The sequence below is a fragment of the Pseudorca crassidens genome, chromosome 19 (genome assembly GCF_039906515.1).
Source record: "Pseudorca crassidens isolate mPseCra1 chromosome 19, mPseCra1.hap1, whole genome shotgun sequence".
Classification (NCBI taxonomy): domain Eukaryota; kingdom Metazoa; phylum Chordata; class Mammalia; order Artiodactyla; family Delphinidae; genus Pseudorca; species Pseudorca crassidens.
Window position 1 is genome coordinate 13256345 of NC_090314.1, and position 20783 is coordinate 13277127.

Consider the following 20783-nt stretch of genomic DNA (forward strand, 5'->3'; position numbering starts at 1 on the left):
CCACCGGGCCCGGGCCCTGACACGGCGCCCCTTCTCTCCCACCCAGAGTGGCCGGACTTTGTCAACAGCTACGCGTCATGGTGGTCCTCGCACGTGCTGGACTGGCTCAAGTACGGCAAGCGGCTGCTGGTGGTGCACTACGAACAGCTGCGGCGCAGCCTGGTGCCCACGCTGCGGGAGATGGTGGCCTTCCTCAACGTGTCCGTGAGCGAGGAGCGCCTGCTCTGCGTGGAGAACAACAAGGAGGGGAGCTTCCGGCGGCGTGGCCGGCGCCCGCACGACCTCGAGCCCTTCACCCCCGCGATGAAGGACCTGATCAACGGCTACATCCGGACGGTGGACCGGGCCCTGCGTGACCACAACTGGGCCGGGCTGCCCCGGGAGTACGTGCCCAGATGATAGGCCCCGGCCCGCTCTGCCCACCCTGCTGGGAGCCGGCCGCCCCTGCGGGGCTACGCACGTGCTCCAACGCTCGGGTGCCCCCCTGGGATGCTCGGGTGCCGGTGCCACCTGCAGGGAGGTTCCCCACCCGCCCCCAGGGCTGCCTGCCTCCCGCACGGGGAGACTGGACGTGAGCCCCGGCCAGGCGGACCCGATGTCACAGGATGGACGCGAGGGGACACGCACTCCTAGCCAGACCCGCTTAGACCTGCCACTCGCTGCTCACGGTGCCCCAACGCGCCTACGCCACCACCCCGGCTGTGCCAGACACTCCCAGACTTGCAGACGTGAACGTTGATGCAGGCGTGTGGCGTCTGCACGTTCCTAGGGGCTGCCTGTCCATCTCTCCCACACACTGACACACACGTGCACCCTGGGCTCTCGGAGTCCCTGGGCTTCCTGTTTCCAGCCCAGTGCAGGCTTGCTGCTCAGGGGCTTTGACTGGGGGATACTGGGCTGGGCGAGCTTAGTGCTCTGAGGACCCGGGAGCCCGGCCTGGAGATGGGCTCACAGCCTGTGCCCGCCGGGCCGGGCAGCCCTGACCGTGCACCTGCGTCCCACAGTGTGTGTGGTGCGATGACCGGGCCCCGCCAGCTCTGCGGCCCTGCCTCTCCCTTCGCTGGGGGTGGGCTGGTGGCACCATGGGTGGAGTGGAGCTGCCCACACAAACCCCGCACCTCAGGACCGGCCACAAGTTCTGTGCACCCCCGACCCCCCGTCCAAAATCAGCACTCCCTGGAGTGGGCGCCTCCTTGCCTGGCTTCTTTCTCCGACTGTCCCCATAACGCTGGGGACTCGGGCCATGTCCCAGAAGCAGGGTGTGGGGGCGAGGAGACAGCAGGGCAGGGAAGGGGCTGGGCTTCCAGGGGAGCCCGAGACCTGGGGGCCCCGTACACCAGCAATACCAGCAGAAGGGGGCTTGGGGTGGGCATGGGCAGACCTGGGAGGGATGAGTCTTGGGTGCCACTGGGGCTGGTTGTCCCCCCTATGTTGACGGGCCCCTGCTCTCCACGGGGTCGCCCCTGGGTTCATGAGGAAGGGGGGGGTGGCATGGCCTGTCAACCAGGCTGCAGCTCCTGTCTGACCCCACTGGCCCAGCCCTCTCTGTCTCTCTGTTATTCACCCACCACGTCCTGTCACTGGGCCTCTTTGTCACCCCCTCTGTCTCTGTTTTCTGTGAAGCTATCTTTCCCACTCGTTCATCCAAGAAGGGGAAGGGAACTCCTGGGCACTGATGCCTGCTGCTGTGTACAAGCCTACAGGCCTCCTGAGAAGGTGGATTCATAAGGTCCCCTCCCCTCACTGTCTAGTGGGGATTGGGGAGGGGTTGTCACAAATGGGAGTGAGAAACCCGGTGACAGAGGAGTGTGTGTGCTGTGCGGGCTCCCAGGGGGTCAGGGAATGCATCACAGTGGCTTTGAACTGGTCTTGAGGAACCTGTAGGAATTATTCCAGCCACGCAGAGGGGAAGGGTAATTGAGGCAGAGGGAACAGCATGTACAAAGGCTCAGAGGCTTAGAAAACCCTTGTATGTTTTGCAGAAGAGGTGAGTGGGTGTGGGGCGTGTGTCTGTCTGAGTCTGTGCAGCAGGAGGATGGGAGTGGGTGGGCGAGGACAGAGGAGGGGACACAGAAAGGGACCCTCCTTGCAGCCACTTAGTGCTCAGCCTGGCCTCTCCCGTTGCGGAGCACACGCTCCGGACGCACAGGCTCAGCGGCCATGGCTCACGGGCCCAGCCGCTCCGCGGCATGTGGGATCTTCCCGGACCGGGGCACGAACCCGTGTCCCCTGCGTCGGCAGGCGGACTCTCAACCACTGCGCCACCAGGGAAGCCCGCTAATTACCTTCTTGGGTCGCCCTTTGCTACATGTCTTGGGCTCAGAAATGAGGCTGCGGAGACCAGGGGGCTCAGGTCTGGAGGGTGGGGTCGAGCCCAGGAGCACAGCCCAGGACAGCTGAGACCCAAGGCGGGTTGTGGAGAGCTCAGCTGCACACTGACCCCTGTGAGGGAGGAATGTGGGCGGCCCCGAACTTGGGCAGCCCCTGAGCCCCTCTGCAGCTTCTCCAGGCCTGCGCTGGGCCTGCTGGTCTGACCTCTGCATCAGCAGGAGAAAAGGGGGTGAGGGGTTTGGGAAAGCTGGGCATGGGTATGTCGGACCCTCTGCTCCCTGGCTGGTAGTGGGAGCTGAGGGCCACTCCCAGTGGGGAAGGCAGGGCCCGGAGGCCTGGCGGACCTGCCCTTCTTCAGAGGGAAGCCTCCCACGCCTTCGGTTTTGCCGGTGAATGGCCTAGAGTATCTGTTCCTGGTGGCCTCCAGGTTCTTCCTGAGGCTCCCCCAAACCCACACCGATGCCGACGCTGTTCTAGATCCTTCTAAAGCATCACTCGGCTCAGCTCAAAGCTGGAAACACCAGAGTCTTTGTAAACAGTTATTGATACAGCATGGCTCCGTGGCCAAGTCTGCGACGGCCCCTCATGAGGCCAGTTCTCCTGAGTTGTAGGTGTAACTGAAACCCACCAGGAGCTTCCACACTGCCTTGGAAGGGGGGCCAGGGGATACCTGCATCCCAGAGCAAACCTAAAGTCTCATAGGAGACCGTAGCACTGAGTGATGGAGACTAGGGAAGCTGGCCTCCTCTGGAGACTGGCGTCCTGGCCACCCAGACGACCTCCAGGGAGGAGGCTCATATGCCGAGGAGTCTGTGAAGGGCAGTGGAGTAGCTGGAGGACCGACCAGGACTGCAGCCAGGGCCTGGCCCCCTGGGCTTCCTGCATCACCCCAGGGGGTCAGGAGAACAGCGGCACCGGCTCGTTCTTCCTGGAAGATGCGTGAGTCCGTTCTCTGCTGCCAGGTACCCAGAAACCTCCTCTCCTTCCAGGTGGAGGGCCACCTGCTCAAACGGCCTTGTAGTTTCCTTTGCACCTTAGCCAGGCACGCAGATGGATGGAATGATGGGATCAGGGTGCATCCAGGTCGTGTTGAGTCAGTCCACCCAGCAAGGCACCTGACCCCTGGCACGTGCTCCCAGACACTGGGTGAGGAGGTGCTAAGGTCGTGTGTACACGGTTCTCAGCAGCTGTCGCCCAGCTCCTGAGAAACCCAGGAAAGGAATTTGTCCTTTTGGGAAAGTCCACTTGTCTCTCTCCATGTTAGGTCTCATCTATAGCTCTTAGCTTCTCCATAAAGAGGATACTGTCCCAACTAGCCGCAGAGTAAAAGAGGCTCTGTATTTAGAAGCGTGACAAATGCATCAGGAACCAGACCAGAACAGGGAAACCCCGACTGTCCACAGATTCCAACTTTAATAGTAAGGCTGTGGAGTTACACAAACCTGTGTTAAAACATGGAATTCTCATGGGTTTCACCTCCCCTTGTGGATCAATTTGGAAAAACCAAAATATATAATTTTAAAAAACTAAAACTCATTCTGATAATCCCAGCGATGTATAAATGAGAGAGAAGAATAGACAGGCTTCCAATCCCTGGTTAGAAAGCTGCTTAATTACGTGCGCATCTTATAATGAAGTCTCTTACAGCTACAATTAGACTTTGAGTGCGTGCATATGCGATAATGTTTGCAAACCAGAATGCATTTTTTTCCCTTAAAAGTAGCAGGGGCTACTTGGTTCTTAGGGGGTCCCAAGAGGGGAGATGGAAGTGTTGGGATTGATCTTTGTGGGTGCAAGAATTCTTGGGGCTGAAGTTTGATTTCTTTTGGCTGGAAACTTGGAGGTGTTTAAAATGTGATGCCTCCAAAGTGGTTCATTAGCCTTTAGGGAGAAATTGATTGGTCTGAACCCACGTTGATGACCACTCAGTATTTGCCGAGTTGGCCTGAACAAGGTTGTTGGTTGCATCCTCAATGTTCATTCCCCCATTTCCTTTCCCAGCAGACCCTGATGTCCGTTGGCAGGGGCGGGTTATGATGTGCTGGAGCTGTCTCTACCGTCACTTCTGGGGTGGGACGCGTGACCTAGACTGAGCCCACAGCACCCCCCATCTCTCTGGCTACAGTGATGTGTTCAGGTATGGTCATATGAGCTAAGGCAATGGAACCAGATGGAATTTCAAGACTTTTTCTGGGAATGTTTTCATGCACTCTGCTGGATGTGAACGAGGAAGTAGGTAATCCTGGGTCTTGATGGTACCTGTCTTGCGATCCTGGGGCAGGAACCGCTCCCAGCATGAAGCTGATAACTGAAGGGAGAGTCGGGAGGGAAGGAAACCAGGTCCTTGGTGACACTGTTAAGTACAGGATCTAGCTTTGCCTGTGACTGGCCCTGCCCGTGGATGGTTCTGTTACATGAGCCAATATAGTCCCTTTACTGTTTAAGTTGGATTGAGTCTGGTTTCTGTTACTTACAACCCAGAGCTGTGTACAAAGGGCTTGGGTTGAGAGGCCCTGGGGTTCTGACATTCTCTGTCTCTGTGGCTGAAGCAGATGAAGACGGAGGCTCGGACAAGAATGAGCTGTCCGATTAGGAAGTTGCTTTTTACGGGAATGGGGGGTGGGTGTGAAATCCTCAGGAGGAAGCTGTGCTCTGTCAGCCAGGACAAGTAGCATCTTTAAGTCAGTACAGTATGAGGTCACCTGCATATCCTGAGAAAATCATTCCTCTTGGTCGCCCAGCCCACACTAGAAGCTGTCTCCTTTAATCCTTAACCAATGCCATGTGATTATCTCCACTTGACAGATGAGAGGACTGGGATAGTAATCTGTGATGATTATAAAACCGTGGTCCTGTTCTATTTACCATAACTCCTTTCATGGAGAATATGATGCCGTGTTGGAAGGAATGCTTTGACAAGTTACTTGGATTGAGCGTGAGACCCCCTTTGAGGGACCTGTTCAGGTAACAGCTGATGGGCAGTAAACTGGAGGCAGTAACCTGGAGGAGGGTAGGTCTGTGTAGCCCTGCCGCTTCGGTTTTGCTGAGTTGGACACGCAAGCTTGGGGCAACGCAGAACCGCTGCCGTTGGCGGAGAGGTGGGATGATGCCACTGAGAGGTCCCCTCCTCTGTTTTAACCTCTTTAACCCTACTGTGTGCTAAAAATTGGAGGGACAAAGGGAGTTATGTGTGGCCCTTATCTTCAAACTCTCCGTGGAAAGTCTGACCATAATACAGTGTGCAGGACAGAGGTCCAGAAAATATGTAGAGGGAGTCAGGAGTCCCAGGAAGTCGATGTGAGTACATTTGTCCCCAGTACTCCCTTTTGTGACTGAAGATAGATTTGGGGCCCGCCTGAGAACTTCTACTATGCAGAAGCATTGCAGAAATCTGGGTCCCTGCCATGGGAAACACGAGCATATCTACCCAGATGACAAACATAATTGCTTCTATAAAAGGAGGAATCTTGATAACAAAAATGAAAACAATTCCAGTTGATGCTGGATGCGTAAGCATGAGCTGAATGAATGAACTTTCCAAGGTGTCTTCGGTACCTGCGATATTCTTTTCAGGTTGAGACAGATCCATGGCTTGATGATGTAGCCAGTGATGATCAATTACAGTAAATAGTGTTCTTACAGGTCAGAAAGTGTCACAGATGTCACCCCACATGTGCCTCAGTGAGGTGGACATTATTTCTGTTTGCGGGGAAGAAAAATTTAGTTTCTGCGACTGAGTTGCCCAAAGTTCAAATCCTTTATTTTACAGATAAGAAAAAATGAGACTGGGAATGGAAACGGGTTTCCTACGAGGTTCGGCTGTGAGAATGGGTGGGGGAACTAGGGCCGGAATGTGGGCTCCCTCCCCAGAACCACCTGACTGCCCCTGTACGGCGTCCCCATCACTCTTCAACAAGTTGCTGAACATGAGGCACGTGTGCACGTCCAGCTCGTTTGGAAGCAACTCCATTCGCTTCACTGCTAATTCTTTGCCAAGATACTTTTCGGTGGGCACCTGAGTTCAATGTTAAGGGCCATTTATCAAGCATCCCCAGTATTTGAAAACCTGCTCAGAGCAGCACTTTTCAAAGGACCGGGGTTAAAGAGAGGCACCGTAATTGGCACAAGATAGGAGCCCAGAGTTTTCATCCTAAGTTACCAGCACCCGAGGCAACAGAAAGGCCCTGCTCCTCCAAGATGTTAATAGATAGGCATCTTTGGTGGACCGGAGCCCAGCAGTCTGTGTGTTTATGTATATGTGTTTGTGCAGGTGTGCGCTCCGGTTGCTGACAAACAGCTGCCCCTTTGAATCACATGCCAGCATCCTGACCACTACAAGTGACAAGAGCCTGGATGCCTGAGAAGCCAGTCTTCGTCAGGTCTCCTCCAAAATGGAAAAGAGGAGAAATAAAATCCTCTTAACATCAAATGATTTTTGTTTATTCCTTCCATTCTTTTTTTTTAATTTGATGATCAATTCACCAACATTTTTTCGTTCACTTGAAAGGCTATATTTATGTATTTTTTCACTGGCTTTTAAACCAGTGAAGACAGGAACAGTATCTATCTTTGTAACCTCAGCCCTTAGCCCATGACCTGATATGCAAGAGGCACAGGAAACATTAGTGGAAGGAAGGAGGACGCATGAAAATCTTAAATCGCCTGGCTTGTAAAGTTTCCAGGAAAGTAACATCTTCCTGGAAAATAATACCTTTTTCTTTGTATTTGTGAGCTGAGGAGATGTTGCTGAGACACTTGGTGAATTTTTCCATCCCCTGTTTGTTGAGACGCTTGGGGACTGGGTTGATCTATAAGCATTCACTGCCAGAGGTAAAAAAAAGTGAAGAAATATGGCAGCCCCCAAATGCCACTGGAGAGTTGTTTTGAACTGTTACATAAGTTCTCAGTCACCCATCTGCTCCTGACTCATAGAGAAGAACAGGAGACAAATTGGCAGGATTCTTGTCAAAAGCTCTTCCCTGGATGTTCAGGTAAATGGTCTAATGGTGTCATCCCCACCTCTGCTCCCCATGGGAGCCTCCACTGCCAATGGACGCCATTCTTGTTTGCCTTGGGACAGGTAGCTTCTCTACCTCCTCCAGATCTGCAGCTCATTCCTTAAAGTTAATCATTAAACCTCTAGCAAAACTTTTTTCTTCTAAATAAAAACCTCCTTTCTATTGGAGGCTCCGAGGTGTAGCACACAGAACACCCCCTTCACCCTTCCTTTTTCTCCTGAGAGCAATAGAAGAGGGAGAGTGTGTTGGGATGGGTGGCAAGAGAGGGAAGGATGGAGGGGATATCCTCCCTGGACCGACTCCCATGCCCTGGCTCAGGCAGGAAACGAGGAAGGTTTCTCTCCCAGCCCCACTTCCCAAGTTAGGTGAGGTAGAGCCTTTCTCTCTATGCGATGGCGCAAGGGTGAGAAATGCAGAGACAGAGCAAGGAGAGTCTGCCTCCTAGGCAGCCTGGAGCTCCTTGACCCAGCAGCCTTACAGAGTCTAAAGCTCACTGTATCCATTATCTATCAGCAGGTGACAAATTACCACCAAATTTAGGCATAGCTTAGAGCCACAACTTTACAGAAACATTCATTAACTAAGAGTTCCTCTGGGTCAGGAATCCGGGGTCCTCCCACTCAAGGACTCTCATGAGGCTGCACCCAAGAAGTTGGCTGGGCTGCAGTCTCATCTGAGGGTTCAGCTGGGACAGGACTCAGTTCCAAGCTCCTTCATGTTGTCATTGGCAGAATTCAGTTTCCCACGGGCTGTTGGACCGAGGACCTCCGTTTCTCACTGGCTGTTGGCCAGAGGCCACACTTGGCTCCTTGCCATGTGAGCTTCTCCGTAAGGCTTGATTCATCAGAGTAAGAATGTGAGAAGACCTAAAGAGAGTGTGAACAAGATAGAAGGCACAGTTTTTTGGTAACCTAATCTTGGAAATCACATCCCATCGCTTTTACTGTATTGTATTCGTTAGAAGCAAGTCAGAAGGTTCAGCCTGCATCCAGGGGAGGGGAGTATATAGGGGCATGAATACCGAAAGGTGAGATCATTTGGGAGCCGTTTCGTAGCTGCCCGCCAACTCCAGCGGAGGACCTTCGACCGTTGAGTCAGTCCCTCACAGTCTGCTCCGCGGCTGCTTCCGCTGGGTGTCTCACCAGCACAGAGCCACACCACCGCCCTCAGCACCCTGAGCAATGCTTCCCTAGACCCACAGGCTGGCGGGGCTCCTGCCTACATCACTGTTAACGGTGAGGGCTCGTTTCCTGCCGTCTCCTCCCTTATAATCACAGGCATCACTTCTTGATACCAAGGAGAACTGTCCTGGTCCCCACATTCAGCCTGGCAGGGAACCAACAAGTCAGGAAAACTCTGGCCAGACATCCTAACGGGATGGCCCACTCCTTGGGCTCACCCGTGAAACCAGCTCTTGGCATAATCCGTTACTCCCTGTTCCGCCCAGGCCTCCCCTGCTCCACGGCCACATTAACCTCCATCAGATAATTAAGGGCTTGGCTTTCCATGAGAGGCCTTAAATGTCACCTTTCTGCCACCCAATACGTCTTTGAATGACACAGACGCTAATGAGATGTTCAAATATAGAAAACTGAATGACTCCTTGCCTTCACTGTGACATTTGTTCAGCAGGAGTGATCTGACTACCCCACTACATTACTTATAATTTCTCCCTGACCTTGGGTGGTGGAGTGTAATCTTTAAGGAAACTACCCATTTATTTTCCCTCACCTTATTAGCATTTAATTACTATGACACATTTTCAGATGTACCAAGCATGTTAGGATTATAATTGAATTTTCCCTTCCAACGGCCCAGTAGCCAAGGACAGTGGGACCATCTCGGGCACCACTGAGTTCTGACTGAGGAAGCCTCCTGGACCTGACTTCGTCTCCTGCCCCTCAGAGCACCAAGCAGGGCTTATCCAACCATGGCTGCCCCGTCCAAGGACCCTCTGCCCAGACCTTCTCTCTCTGTCTTTCTCATCACTGGGCTGAGGTTGTTTTGCTGCTCAGAGTCAGGCCAAGTCATGGGGCCAGGAAGAGGATGTTGGGTGCAAAGGATGCCAGCAAACCCTCAGATCTGACAGCTGCGCTGGGCAGTGGATTCCAAAAGTGAAACGTTTTATGCAGACTTTTGATTGCAGAAGAACAACAGATGGAAATAATCCAGAGACACGCTCAGCTATTCTCACTCCTTTAAACACCCACATGCTGTTTCTGTGAATTACTCTGCCATTTTCCCACAGAAATGCCCTGTTTGATACCTCTTGCATGTCCTAGCCCCATAGATCACTGAGCTAGTCCTCGGATGTGGAGAATAAGACAACTCTGAGGAGAGGAAAGCTCACCAGACCTGGGATCTGCAGAATTTGGGCTCCAGAACTGTCTGGGCCACTAACCATCCATGCATCTGTGGAAGATTCCTTCCCCTTCTCTATCACTCACACATGGCGGTGGAGGTGACATCTGGGTTTAACCTCACGACCTTGTCTTCCCAGCCACAGTTCATTGGGACTCTCTAACCTGAGCTGGGGTGATCCGATTCTCTCTTTTGGTCACTTGGACTTGGGCCTGAGAGACACAAGCCTGTCTGCCAGGTGTGTGAAATGAAACCACGGGAGCGTGGGGTCCATGGAGCATGGGCACCAGTATGCACAAGGTCTCTGCAGAGAGAACAATGGGTGATGTCATTGTCCTGGGAGAAGGAGAACCTAGGAGTAAATACCCCAGAGGGAGACGAGACGGTAGCTGTTAATATTAAGGTTAAATGAAAACCAAAACACAAGACAAAAGTTATGCACCTAATCCAATCACTACCCTCATTTGTCCATATAGTTTTCTAGTCCCTTATCATATGCTAATTTAATTTTTTACCTATGTGAACTAATGTAGACTTTTACTTTCCTCTTTATTTAGCATGATATTACGAACATTTTCCCATTTTGCTATAGTCTTTTTTGTATCTTCCCCCCCACCAATTTCCTTTCTTTTCAAACCTTCCTGTCCTGTCCCCAGTATAGTCCCAATAGTGACAGCCTGGTGTAATCCATTCAGACCCTTCTCTATATTCCTATGAATATGTAAAAGCATGTGTGTGTGTGTCTCTATGACTATATCCATATATCTACATCCATGAACATAGTGCATCATTTAGTGGAAGCTAAAAAGAACAATCTGCATTGTATAATCACATTTTTGCAAAATCAAATGATGGCCCCCAAAATTCAATTTCACTCTTTTAGGAAGGTAGCATAATATTCTCTAGTAAGGATCTCCGAAAGAGGGTGCATACAACCCCATTGGCACAAGGAAAAACTATTCAAAGTTTTCTCTCTCTTTATTTTTATCTCACCTTTTTAAAATTTCTATTTTGTATGTGTTTATCCTACAGTTAAGATAATATCCATATTTGGGAGGTGCATGCTATCACTAAATGAGCAATCCAAAAAAAGCCCCTTAGAGGGCTTCCCTGGTGGCGCAGTGGTTGAGGGTCCGCCTGCCGATGCAGGCGACGCGGGTTCGTGCCCCGGTCCGGGAAGATCTCACATGCCACGGAGCGGCTGGGCCCGTGAGCCATGGCCGCTGAGCCTGCGCGTCGGAGCCTGTGCTCCGCAACAGGAGAGGCCACAACAGTGAGAGGCCCGCATACCGCAAAAAAAAACAAAACAAAAACAAAAAAAATACTTAGAGACCACCAGTCTACAGAATCAGAGAACACTTTATTCACACATTGCCCTTTTGATGGATATCCAGGCAATTTCTAGTTAGGGCCACTACAAACTATGCTGAAAAAAGCATCACTCCACATATGCATTTCTATACGAGTGCTTTTAGAGCTATAGGACAGATTCCCAAAAGTTAAACTGCTGGTTCAAAGGGGGTGTGTACTTATAATTTTAATCAATACTGGTGGCCTGCTCTCAGAAAAGTCTGTAACGATTCATATTCCCATCAGCAACGTATAAAATGCTCATTCCCCTGCGTCTTCATGGGCTTTGGGAATTATCAGTCTTTCTCGTGTTTGCCAGTCCAGTGGATGGGTTGAGAAATGGCGTCCAATCTTTAAGGGCCCATTATGTATAGGTGACGGCATTGGAGGAGATGACCTCTAGGCTCCTTCCAGCTCAAGTGTCCATGCTTCTCTAATTATCTGTTTTCAGAGCTTACCTGCTCCAGGTGTGTCTCTAGTCCCCACTGACTAGCCGTTTGTGAATCCCAGAGACACCTATGGAACAGTTGCTAGAAACCAACGAGTCCAGGACTAGAAGGAAAGCTAGCTGAATGCCGTCCAGAGGGTCATCTTGACAATACTGTTGAGCTTGTAAAAACCACCTAGGCTAAACCCCTGCAATTTCATCCAGAACAAATACTAAAAAGCAGTGTGTGATATTTCTAGGATGAGCATATTCATAGTAAATATTTTAAGATCAATGGCTGCACAAAATGGTTTTCCTTTGAGTTTCACTTTTCAAATGGCTTTGTATTAAAAGTGAAATTTCAATAAATATTCATGGGGAAATTCATTGATGTGTTTTACCATTTACAGCTAAAATGTGTAAGGTTCTGGGGGAAAAAAAGACGTATGGTGTGTATTTTACCCTCTTAAGAGAAAAGTGGTGAAAAAATGCATGATATGCCTTTGTTTTCTCTGACCATAAACCCTCCAGGGCAGACAGCTGTGCTTTCCCACTCATGCTACTCTCCAGCCAGTCCTGGGGCAGTTTGCAGCCTGGGCAGAGAGGAACTGCAAGAAGACCTGACAGAGGAAGGGGTGCTGGGAAGTGGAGAAGGCCTGTGTGCTGAGTCTTTTCAAAGTTCCCCAAAGCCCCTTTTAACATCTACCATTTGATGAGCCCTTACTGCATACCTGGCGTGTGCTTAAAACTTCCCATACATTCTCCCACTGAGTTCTCACCATGACCTTGTGAAATGGTCACCATGATTCCCATTTTACAGATGAGGAAACTGAGCCTTGGCAAAGTTAAGCAATTGGTCCCCACGGTCACACAGCTAGTTAAGTGGCAGAATGAGGATTCAGACTCAGGTCCATCTGGCTCTGATGTGCTTTGCCCCTTGGTGTCCCATCTATAACTTCCCCAGATTGCCAGGGGCCCACTGGGGCCGCAGGGATTGGAGGAAGCTAGGCGTCGCGCTAAATGCCTTCCTGTTTACCTCCCCTGCCTCACGGTGCCTGGTAGGCGTCATTTGGCTGCCGGCTCTGAACACGAGGCATCCCACAGCCTCCGTGACATCATTCTTCTTGGCCCCCTTGCCTGTGGCAGGAAGCTAACTCACACAGGCAAAGCGCTGAAAATCTGGCTGCTTATTCCTGCCAGTTTTCTCAGAGTCTCAGGTGAACGTATTTATTTTTATAATGGCAAGTTGTACCCTTGGCCCAGATCAGATCCCATTGTTCCTTTGCTTAAGATGCTGGAATCACTTCCCATGGCCAACAGAATAAACCCCAAATGCCCCCAGCCCCTGCCTTGGCTTGGCATTCAAAGCTTTCTGTAACCTGGCCACATGACCATCCTCTTCCTCGTCCTAGGATGCTCACCTACCCTAGATGGTTAGCTGTCCTTTGCCCATGTTCGTGGTCTTCCATTTGCCTGGAATGTCATTCGTTCACCTCTGTTAGCATCTTAAATACTCTTCAAGGCCCACTTGAACGGACTAGCGTCCTCCGAGTGGCCTTCTCTGTGTCCCTAGGCAGAGTTCACAGGTCTCTCCTCTGCAGTCCCCACAGTCCCCTTCAATCATTCTGCCACTGACCCTCACTGGCACTTTTCATATCGGCCTTTGCAGCTGGGCTGTGAGCTTTTGAGGGGCAGGGGCCATGCTATTTATCTCTGTTTCCACAGCATCCCACTCGACATTTGGCTAAAAGTAATAGTGACACTGACAACATCAATGACAGTAATAGTAGCTAACATTTATGGAGGATTTAAAACGTGATCTTACTGAATCCCTGAGAACAACCTCATGACGCCGATACTATATTTACTCCTAGTTAGCAGATAAAGAATTGGGGGTTTGAAAAACTGTGTGGAAATGAGGGAGCTGGCATTTGAACCTAGGGTGCCCAGTTCCCGTGCTAACTTCTCTGACCCATTGGCTTCATTAGGTGTTTGTGAAATGTTTGTTGAATGAATAATCAAACACATCAATGAGCAAATGAGTAATGAGGGGAAAAATCACACAAATACAGAAAAATTATCCACTCCACTGACTAAAGCAAGGCATTTCCTAGCATCTAAGTAAGATCATAAACATTTTCCTTCATCATCCAATGGTGGCCCCCCTGCCACTCGGGAAAATTCCATCAACACACTTATTATAGAAGCCACACCAGTGGGTGTCATTCCAGACATATTCCTAAGGGATATAGAGAAGAATGTCTCATCTTTTGGGGTAGAGGACAATGCTGTGATGATCCCAGGAGGACAGGAACTTAGAGCTGCAACCAGGACAGGAGGGGTGGGTGACTCTGGCTCATTCACAGCCCCTCCCATGATCCTCCGGGGACAAACAGTGGTTCGAAGACTGCTACATGGTGTCAGAGAGTGGTACAGGCAGAAAGTGTTTGCAGAGCCCAAGAAAGCCAAATGGGATGTAGGAAACAAAAGGGCGGGCAGATGGAGAGCCGCCAGGGCAGAGCAGACACCAGGCTGCAGCTGGGGCTTTGCTTGTGGGGAACCACAGGTGCTAGCAAAATGGAGGTCATGGTGCAGGAATGTGGGAAGGATACCCTGTGCCTTGGTCTCAGAGACACCTTGAGTGCTGGGTGGGCACACGACAGAAAAGCTTAGCTCGGGGGGAGCCATATTCACCTGGGGTTCAGCCGGGAGCAAACACACGGACTGGGGTGTGGCCCACTGGCCTGCTGGCGGCCACCCAGCCCTGCCTGATGCTCAGAAGTAGGGGGGCAAGCCCTGGAGCATTCTCCATCCTCCCTTCTCCCACCTTCCCCCCCACAGGAAGAATTCTGGAGACATGGGAGCACACAGACTTTCACTCACACACACAAACACACATGCTGGGAAGGCTGGTCAGGCTTCCAGCACTTCACAGCATGAGTCGGTGGATCTTGTTTCTGGAGAGAAACCAGTACGTCCGGAAGGTCTCTGAGCTTCCTCCCTCTGAGAGGCCGCCAATTGGATTTTCAGTCTCCATTTTCATCCATGGCGATTTTCTGGCCTTGCACATGATAGGAAAGTGAACCTAGAGGCCAAGGATCCGACAGGGGCCGGAAAACAAAGGTGCACAGCCCAAAGGACCAAGGAGGAAAAGAAAACACATTTCATGCAGAGGACTGAATTTCTACTTAGGAAGACGGACACAACGTCCTAAGGTGGTTTTGGAAACACACGAAAGCGTTTTCCTTTCTGAACCTGGGAGATGGATCCAGAGGCTGTAACTAGCTCCCTGGGAGCTCAAGATTCTGGTTCTCTTTCCGTAAGAGCTGGGAACCAACGGCAGTGAGTTACATATATAGTCTCTGCAAGAACCACAAGGAATGAGATATGGGAAGTCCCATCCAGTTCAGTGGAATCCATCCATCCATCCATCCATCCAGCCGGCCAGCCTAGGGTCATTCGCTCATACAGTTAACATTTATTATCACCTGTTTCGGGTCTACCTTTGGCCTGGCCCTGGAGTCCAGTTACCCTGAAGGGACCTGGAGTCCCCTCTTGATTATATACGGAAAGGAAGGGATACTAGTGACAAGGACTCTTCTCGGTCTAATTCAAAGGCAAAACAGAGGATAAACGCTCTCAGGTGTGAAGTCTCTTGGCTTGAGGACAATGCAGTAGTTCATCTGGGGCCTGGCCCGAGCCAGATTCTCGGGAAAGACCTGTTCATTCAGGGTAACTTGGACCACTTGTTTAATGCCCTTGCTGAACTCTACACTTTCCATCTTTGAAAATCCTTCATTAAGGTTTCATAATGGGAGAAGGCTGAACGATTATGTAAGAGTGGGAGTTTTTTGGCAACAATTTTATGTATATATTTTGAAGGAAGCAAACATATGCCTATTCAACAGGGGGAGAATTATCAGTGAATGTTTTTAAATGACCAATAAAAATGAAATGATCATTGCTCATTGTTTTTTATGGAACATAATGTGTTTTTTTTTTTTTCTGATGGAAATATCCAACAAACTCCCCTCCTAGACGCCGGCCGCTAATTACACAGTTAGCACACAGTAATCCAGGCAAGTGGGTTCTCGCCTGTCGTAATTCATCTTCATAAAGATAACTGGCCCAGTGAATGAGACCACAAAATAATTCTGCAAACAGGAGACAGATTCAATAAAAACGGATTTTAGTCTTCTCTCTTCCAAAACGACAAGCTTGAGAGAGGAGTTTTCAAGAATTTATCAGATTTCTCCCCAGATTGCCACCCCCACCCCCATTTGTTTATTACCGAAAGATTTACTGAGGACCCACTCTTTTCGAATCATTAGCTAAATACTGGGGAAAAGCAAAACTTGGACCAAATTCCCCATGACAAGGAATGTGCAATCAGGTAAGGGAATACATAAGCAGCAGACAGAAGTAACATGACACAGGGTGGACAGTCAAAAAATGCTCCAGAAGAGATGCAGAGAGAGGGCTACTGGAGTTCAGAGGCAAAGCGCTTGCTTCCGGCTGGAAAATCAGCAAAGGCTTCGTGGAAGAAGCGGCGTTTGAGCTGAATGCTGAAGGGGTGGGAGGGGGTGGGGAGGTGAACGGCCACTCGGACAAACACGCGAGCAATTTCAGTGGAGCACAGACAGGTGACAGGAGGAGAGATGGAGTGGAAAGATAGGTTGAAGGTTGTCGTGAAGTGGGAGAAGCAGATTTTTAACTTTTTAACTCATGGCTGTGCCCCTTCCCCTCTGCACGTGTGATAGGTATTAACTTGACACAATCAGTAGAACACACCCGCTACGTGCCAGACCCCGCGCTAGGGCTGTGTGGGAGACCCAGATGATTTGGCTACAAAACCTCCCCTCAGAAACTCAGAAGGGGGTCAGACATGTTGATGTGGCCAATACTGGCTGAGCTTGTGCCTGAATTTATTATTGGAGGTGGCGGGAGGTGTGGGTGGGGGTCACTGTTCAAATGAGGCAGGAGGCCCCAGATGAGCCTACCAGCCGTCCATCTCCACAGCACAGCAGGCATTGGTAGCGTCAGGCTCTAGTTGCTTCCAAGGCAAAAAATTTTTGGACTATTTACTGCCAAATGCTTCTTTTCTCTATCTCTGTCGCCAAAATTTCCCTCCTTGAAAATTTGAAAGAGCCAGGAAAAGACAGTGAGAAAAAAAATGTTCAGGGAGATAGGAGAGCAATGCAAATGAGAATCACAAAGCAGAATCCCAGGGAATGGGAATTTCAGGAAGGGAATTGTTGACAGTGTCACATGGTGTAGAGAATTAAAAGGAGAGCTGGCAGGTGTCTGTTGGACTTAGCATGGAGAAAATCACTGATGAGCTGGTGAGAGTCACATCAGAAAAGTGGGGCCTGGGGAGCAGAAGCCAGGTGGCAGGGGCGTGAGGAGTGAGCTGGCTGGTGTGGGGAAGGAGTCACACAGCTGATACAGGGTGGGCTATTGACCTGACCACCATCTTACCTCCACTTTGCTTTTTGGTCTCTACTCTCATCAACAGACCTAATAACTCTTAGGAAATTCCAATTTTACAGAATAAGTTATGTGGCACTATGACATTTTTACATCGGAAGGTCTTTGAGATGCCTTAGGAAGTGTGCCGAGCTAGGGAATGCCCAGCCTACCGTAGTGGTTCTTACCCTTTCATGGTACTAAAATCTTGACTCAGTAACCTGGGTGTATCACAGACTTTCCCCCTGCTCTCCCCACTTACATCCCATCTGCTCCCAACTTCTATTTATTCTTTCTGCCTATCACCTCATGTATCCATTCTCTCCTCCTTACTCCTATAGCTTCCATTGTGGTAGACTGAATTTTTGGTTCTAACTCTTCACTGCTCTGTAATAAATTTTACTTGCACGCCCTTTCCATGGCCTCGTGTTCTTCCTCACTCCTTGACCTTTGGGTGGACCATATGACTTGTCAATAAGATGTTAGTAATGTGACACAATCAGAGGCCTGAAATGTTCTTGTGTAATTGAGTTTGCTTTTTTGTACTCCAGTGATACACCTGAGAAGATTATGTGCCAGGTAGATGCTGCCACTTCTGACTGGGCCCCAGAAGAATCACAGGTGAAAAAGACCTGAGTCTACCCTGTAGCCTGGAGCTGAGCCCACCCTAGATCAGCCATACTATAATCAATCTGCAGATCCAAGATTGTGAAAATAAATACTTACTGTTTTAAACCACTGAGTTTTGGGGTGGTTTGTTATGCAGCATTACTATACCATTAGCTCACTGATACAACCTCACTAGTTCAAGTCCTCTACTCTCACTCCTTAAGTCCAACTGCCAAATAGACTGTTAGACAACCTCAAACACTACAAGCAATAAAATCTTCCCCTTCAGGGTTTTCAGTTTTTCTTCCAGAAGGTTTATTCCTTTATTCATTTTGTTCATACACTCAATAAATGGAGACTTGTGCTAAGTCTTAGCAAGGGCAATGGGGGGCAAGTAAGGGGAGGTTATAAATTGGAATGAGATGCATTCCATTTCTTTAAGTGAGAGAGACAGACATGAAAGCAAATAATTACATCCCAAGGTGTCGGCCATATTTATCCTAAAACAAACCAAGTGGGGATAAAGTAATCATTGCTGCAAATGCCCTTGCTTATACTTAAAAGCAATTATCTGTGGGTATTTAAAAAAATAAAATCGATAGTAATTATGAGTTTGCCTTTTTGTTTTTCACATTTCACATGAGCCAGTGAGGGAGTGGAATGCAAGACAGTCCGACCATATGTCAATACCAAATACATTCCCTTTAACGTTTGCTTTGCACATCTGTTCTGGAAGATGGGGAATGAAATGTACTTGTAGACAGACACAAATGATTCACAGGATCATGATTGCTTTCCATCAGCTGCATCAATTATATACAGCAATGGGACTTGGTGAAATACATTTACAACTTGTTAAAAACACTCCTCGAAACAATTCAGACCTCGTTAAGTCCTGGTGTGGTCAGCCAAGCACGGGCTGGCAGCCGGCAGACCTTAGTCCTTGTACCAAATCTGAGCTGACCTTGGCCAAGAGGAAAGCATGTCAGGATGGAGTTTCTTTCTGATCTCTCTTTGCATTGTCATGAGATGGAAGACAGGGAAGCCAGCTATGAAATGAGTACAGACTTTTATTAGGTTGTCAATAAAGCACCCAGTCAGTCATCAAACCAATTAATACTCTGTCAGGTGATGGGGATAAAGTAATGCAAGTAAAAGAATAAATACATGGTCCTGTCCTCGGGTCACTTCCAGTCTCATAGGAGTTTACCATTTCCAGCTCCTCCTACTAACTATGTAATCTTAAAAAAATTCACTCAACTTCCCAGTCCCTCAACTTCCTCATCCATAAAATTACAAAAATAATAATTAAAAATAATAAAATTACAAAAAGTACATCATGGGATTATTGTGAGAATTAAAGAAATTAGTACACGGTATGGCAGACGCAGCCAGTTGCCTACCCAATATTCATGATCCCCTTCTTTTTTTGCTAAGAGAACCCTGATTTTGTTGGAATGACAAGGCATCCTGCCAAAATACTCAACTTTCCAGCCTCCCTTGCAGCTATGGTAGCATGTGGCTCAGTTCTAGCCAGTGGGAAGTAGACAGAAGTCTTGGCAAGGGCATTCCTTCCTGAATAATTAGGACAAAGTTTCATGAGAGACACTTTTCATTCATCTTCTTGTTAGAAACACATATATGGAACATCCAACCACTTTGAGACTCTGAGGATGAAACTACATGCTTGGGATGGTGGAGCAGAAAACGGGAAGGAACTTGACTTCCAAATGATATCCTTGGACACCTGCATCAACTCGATTCCACTTCCTTCCAGACTCGTCATAGGAGGAACAGTTCTTGCTTAGGCCACTTGCTTGCTGAAGTCACTCTGTGTGTGTGTGTGTGTGTGTGTGTGTGAGAAGGGGTTCTGTTCTACACAGGTGAACAAATTCCTAACTGCAAACAAGTAAAACGCCTGGCATGTGGGAAGCACTCAATAAATGCCATTAGTCTTGTTAATGTTATGACCACACCGTGTGATGGTGGCATGGTGAGAACACAGGGAACTGTCAGACCACTTAGGAGGGCTTCTAATCCAGACCAGATGGAAAATTCTTGGAGAAAGAGACATCCAAGCCAGACCTGAAAGGCTGGATAGGAGTGCTGTCAGCTCTAAGTCTGAAAGGTCTTTTCAGGTGGACCCCTCTTCTCATTCCCACTGTCCTCCTACTTCACGAAGCCTCTACTTTGGACATTCCAGCAGGCTCTCAATAGGACTCCTGCTTTCGATCTTGCCCAGACCATCTTCCCCAGTTGTTTCCAGAGAAATCTTTCTAAATGGGTCTGGCTATATCACACGCCCAGATGAAAACCTCTTGAGAGCAACCCCTCTCCTACACAGGGCTTCTCAAAGTTTCCATCAAAGAGCCCCTAAGCAGCCTGTAACCTCCCTGGAGGCTTCAGCAAGACCTGAAAAGGTATGAAATTTATTTGAACTTTTCTAATTCAATCCTTAAAAAAATCATGTAGCTTTTGCATTTTTAGTTTGTAATATATTCTTGTTGGTTTTAATATGAAAATGTTTTAACTTACTTCCCAATGGGCTTAATTCACATTCTAGGAAGATGCACTATATTTAACCAGTGGTTCCGAGTAGCCCCTCGTATACTGCTCTACACCTCAGAGGGCATGCTGGAGCTACCCATCCTGGCATCAAGACAGCACCTGTTTGGCCTCCTGTGATGCCTCCTTGCCTTTCCACATGCCATCCCTTCCTCACTGAATGGCCTTCCTCCCTGACCATCTGGCAAACTCCGATGTGTGCTCCTGTGTTAAAGCACCCACCATGTCATAGTTTGGGCTGTGATTACAGAGTCCACAATCTCTAATGAACTTGTGAAGCTGTCAAGCACAGGGCTGAGTTTTATCCATCCTTGAAGGTTTTCCACTGACCATTGCATAATGAATTATTCCCAAACCTAGAGGCTCACAACAATCGTTTGATTTTGCCCCCAGTTTTATGGGTCAAAAATTCCAGAAGGGCTCAGCTGGGCAGTTCTTGCTTGGAGTCTCTCAGGCAGTTTGCAGTCACATAGCAGCTGGGGCCGCAGTCATCTATCTGAAGGCTTGACTGGGCTGGAAAGTCCAAGGTGGGCCCCTCCTGTGGCTGGCAGCTCACGTTGGCTGTTCGCTGGGTGCTCAGATGGTGCTGTTGACTGGAGGGTCTGTGTGTAGCCTCTCTAGTCCGACGTCCTAAGGTGGTGGCCCTCCCCAGAGCA

At 49.3% G+C, this 20783-nt stretch overlaps 1 protein-coding gene and 1 long non-coding RNA gene across 6 annotated transcripts in view; one reads left to right on the top strand and one right to left on the bottom strand.

Annotated features, from left to right (window-relative positions):
• Positions 1-4775, top strand: part of WSCD1 (WSC domain containing 1) — a 45536-nt gene extending 40761 nt beyond the window's left edge. For all 3 annotated transcript variants that reach the window (XM_067716396.1, XM_067716395.1, XM_067716397.1), the window contains exon 9: positions 47-4775. In XM_067716396.1, coding sequence (XP_067572497.1) covers positions 47-399 — 353 coding nt within the window. In that variant the 3' untranslated portion in view covers positions 400-4775. The remainder of the gene's footprint in view (positions 1-46) is intronic.
• A 1294-nt stretch (positions 4776-6069) lies between these two features.
• LOC137212705 (uncharacterized) overlaps positions 6070-20783 on the bottom strand; it is a 200174-nt gene continuing 185460 nt past the window's right edge. For all 3 annotated transcript variants that reach the window (XR_010937590.1, XR_010937589.1, XR_010937591.1), the window contains one exon: positions 6070-8215. This is a non-coding gene — a long non-coding RNA (uncharacterized lncRNA). The remainder of the gene's footprint in view (positions 8216-20783) is intronic.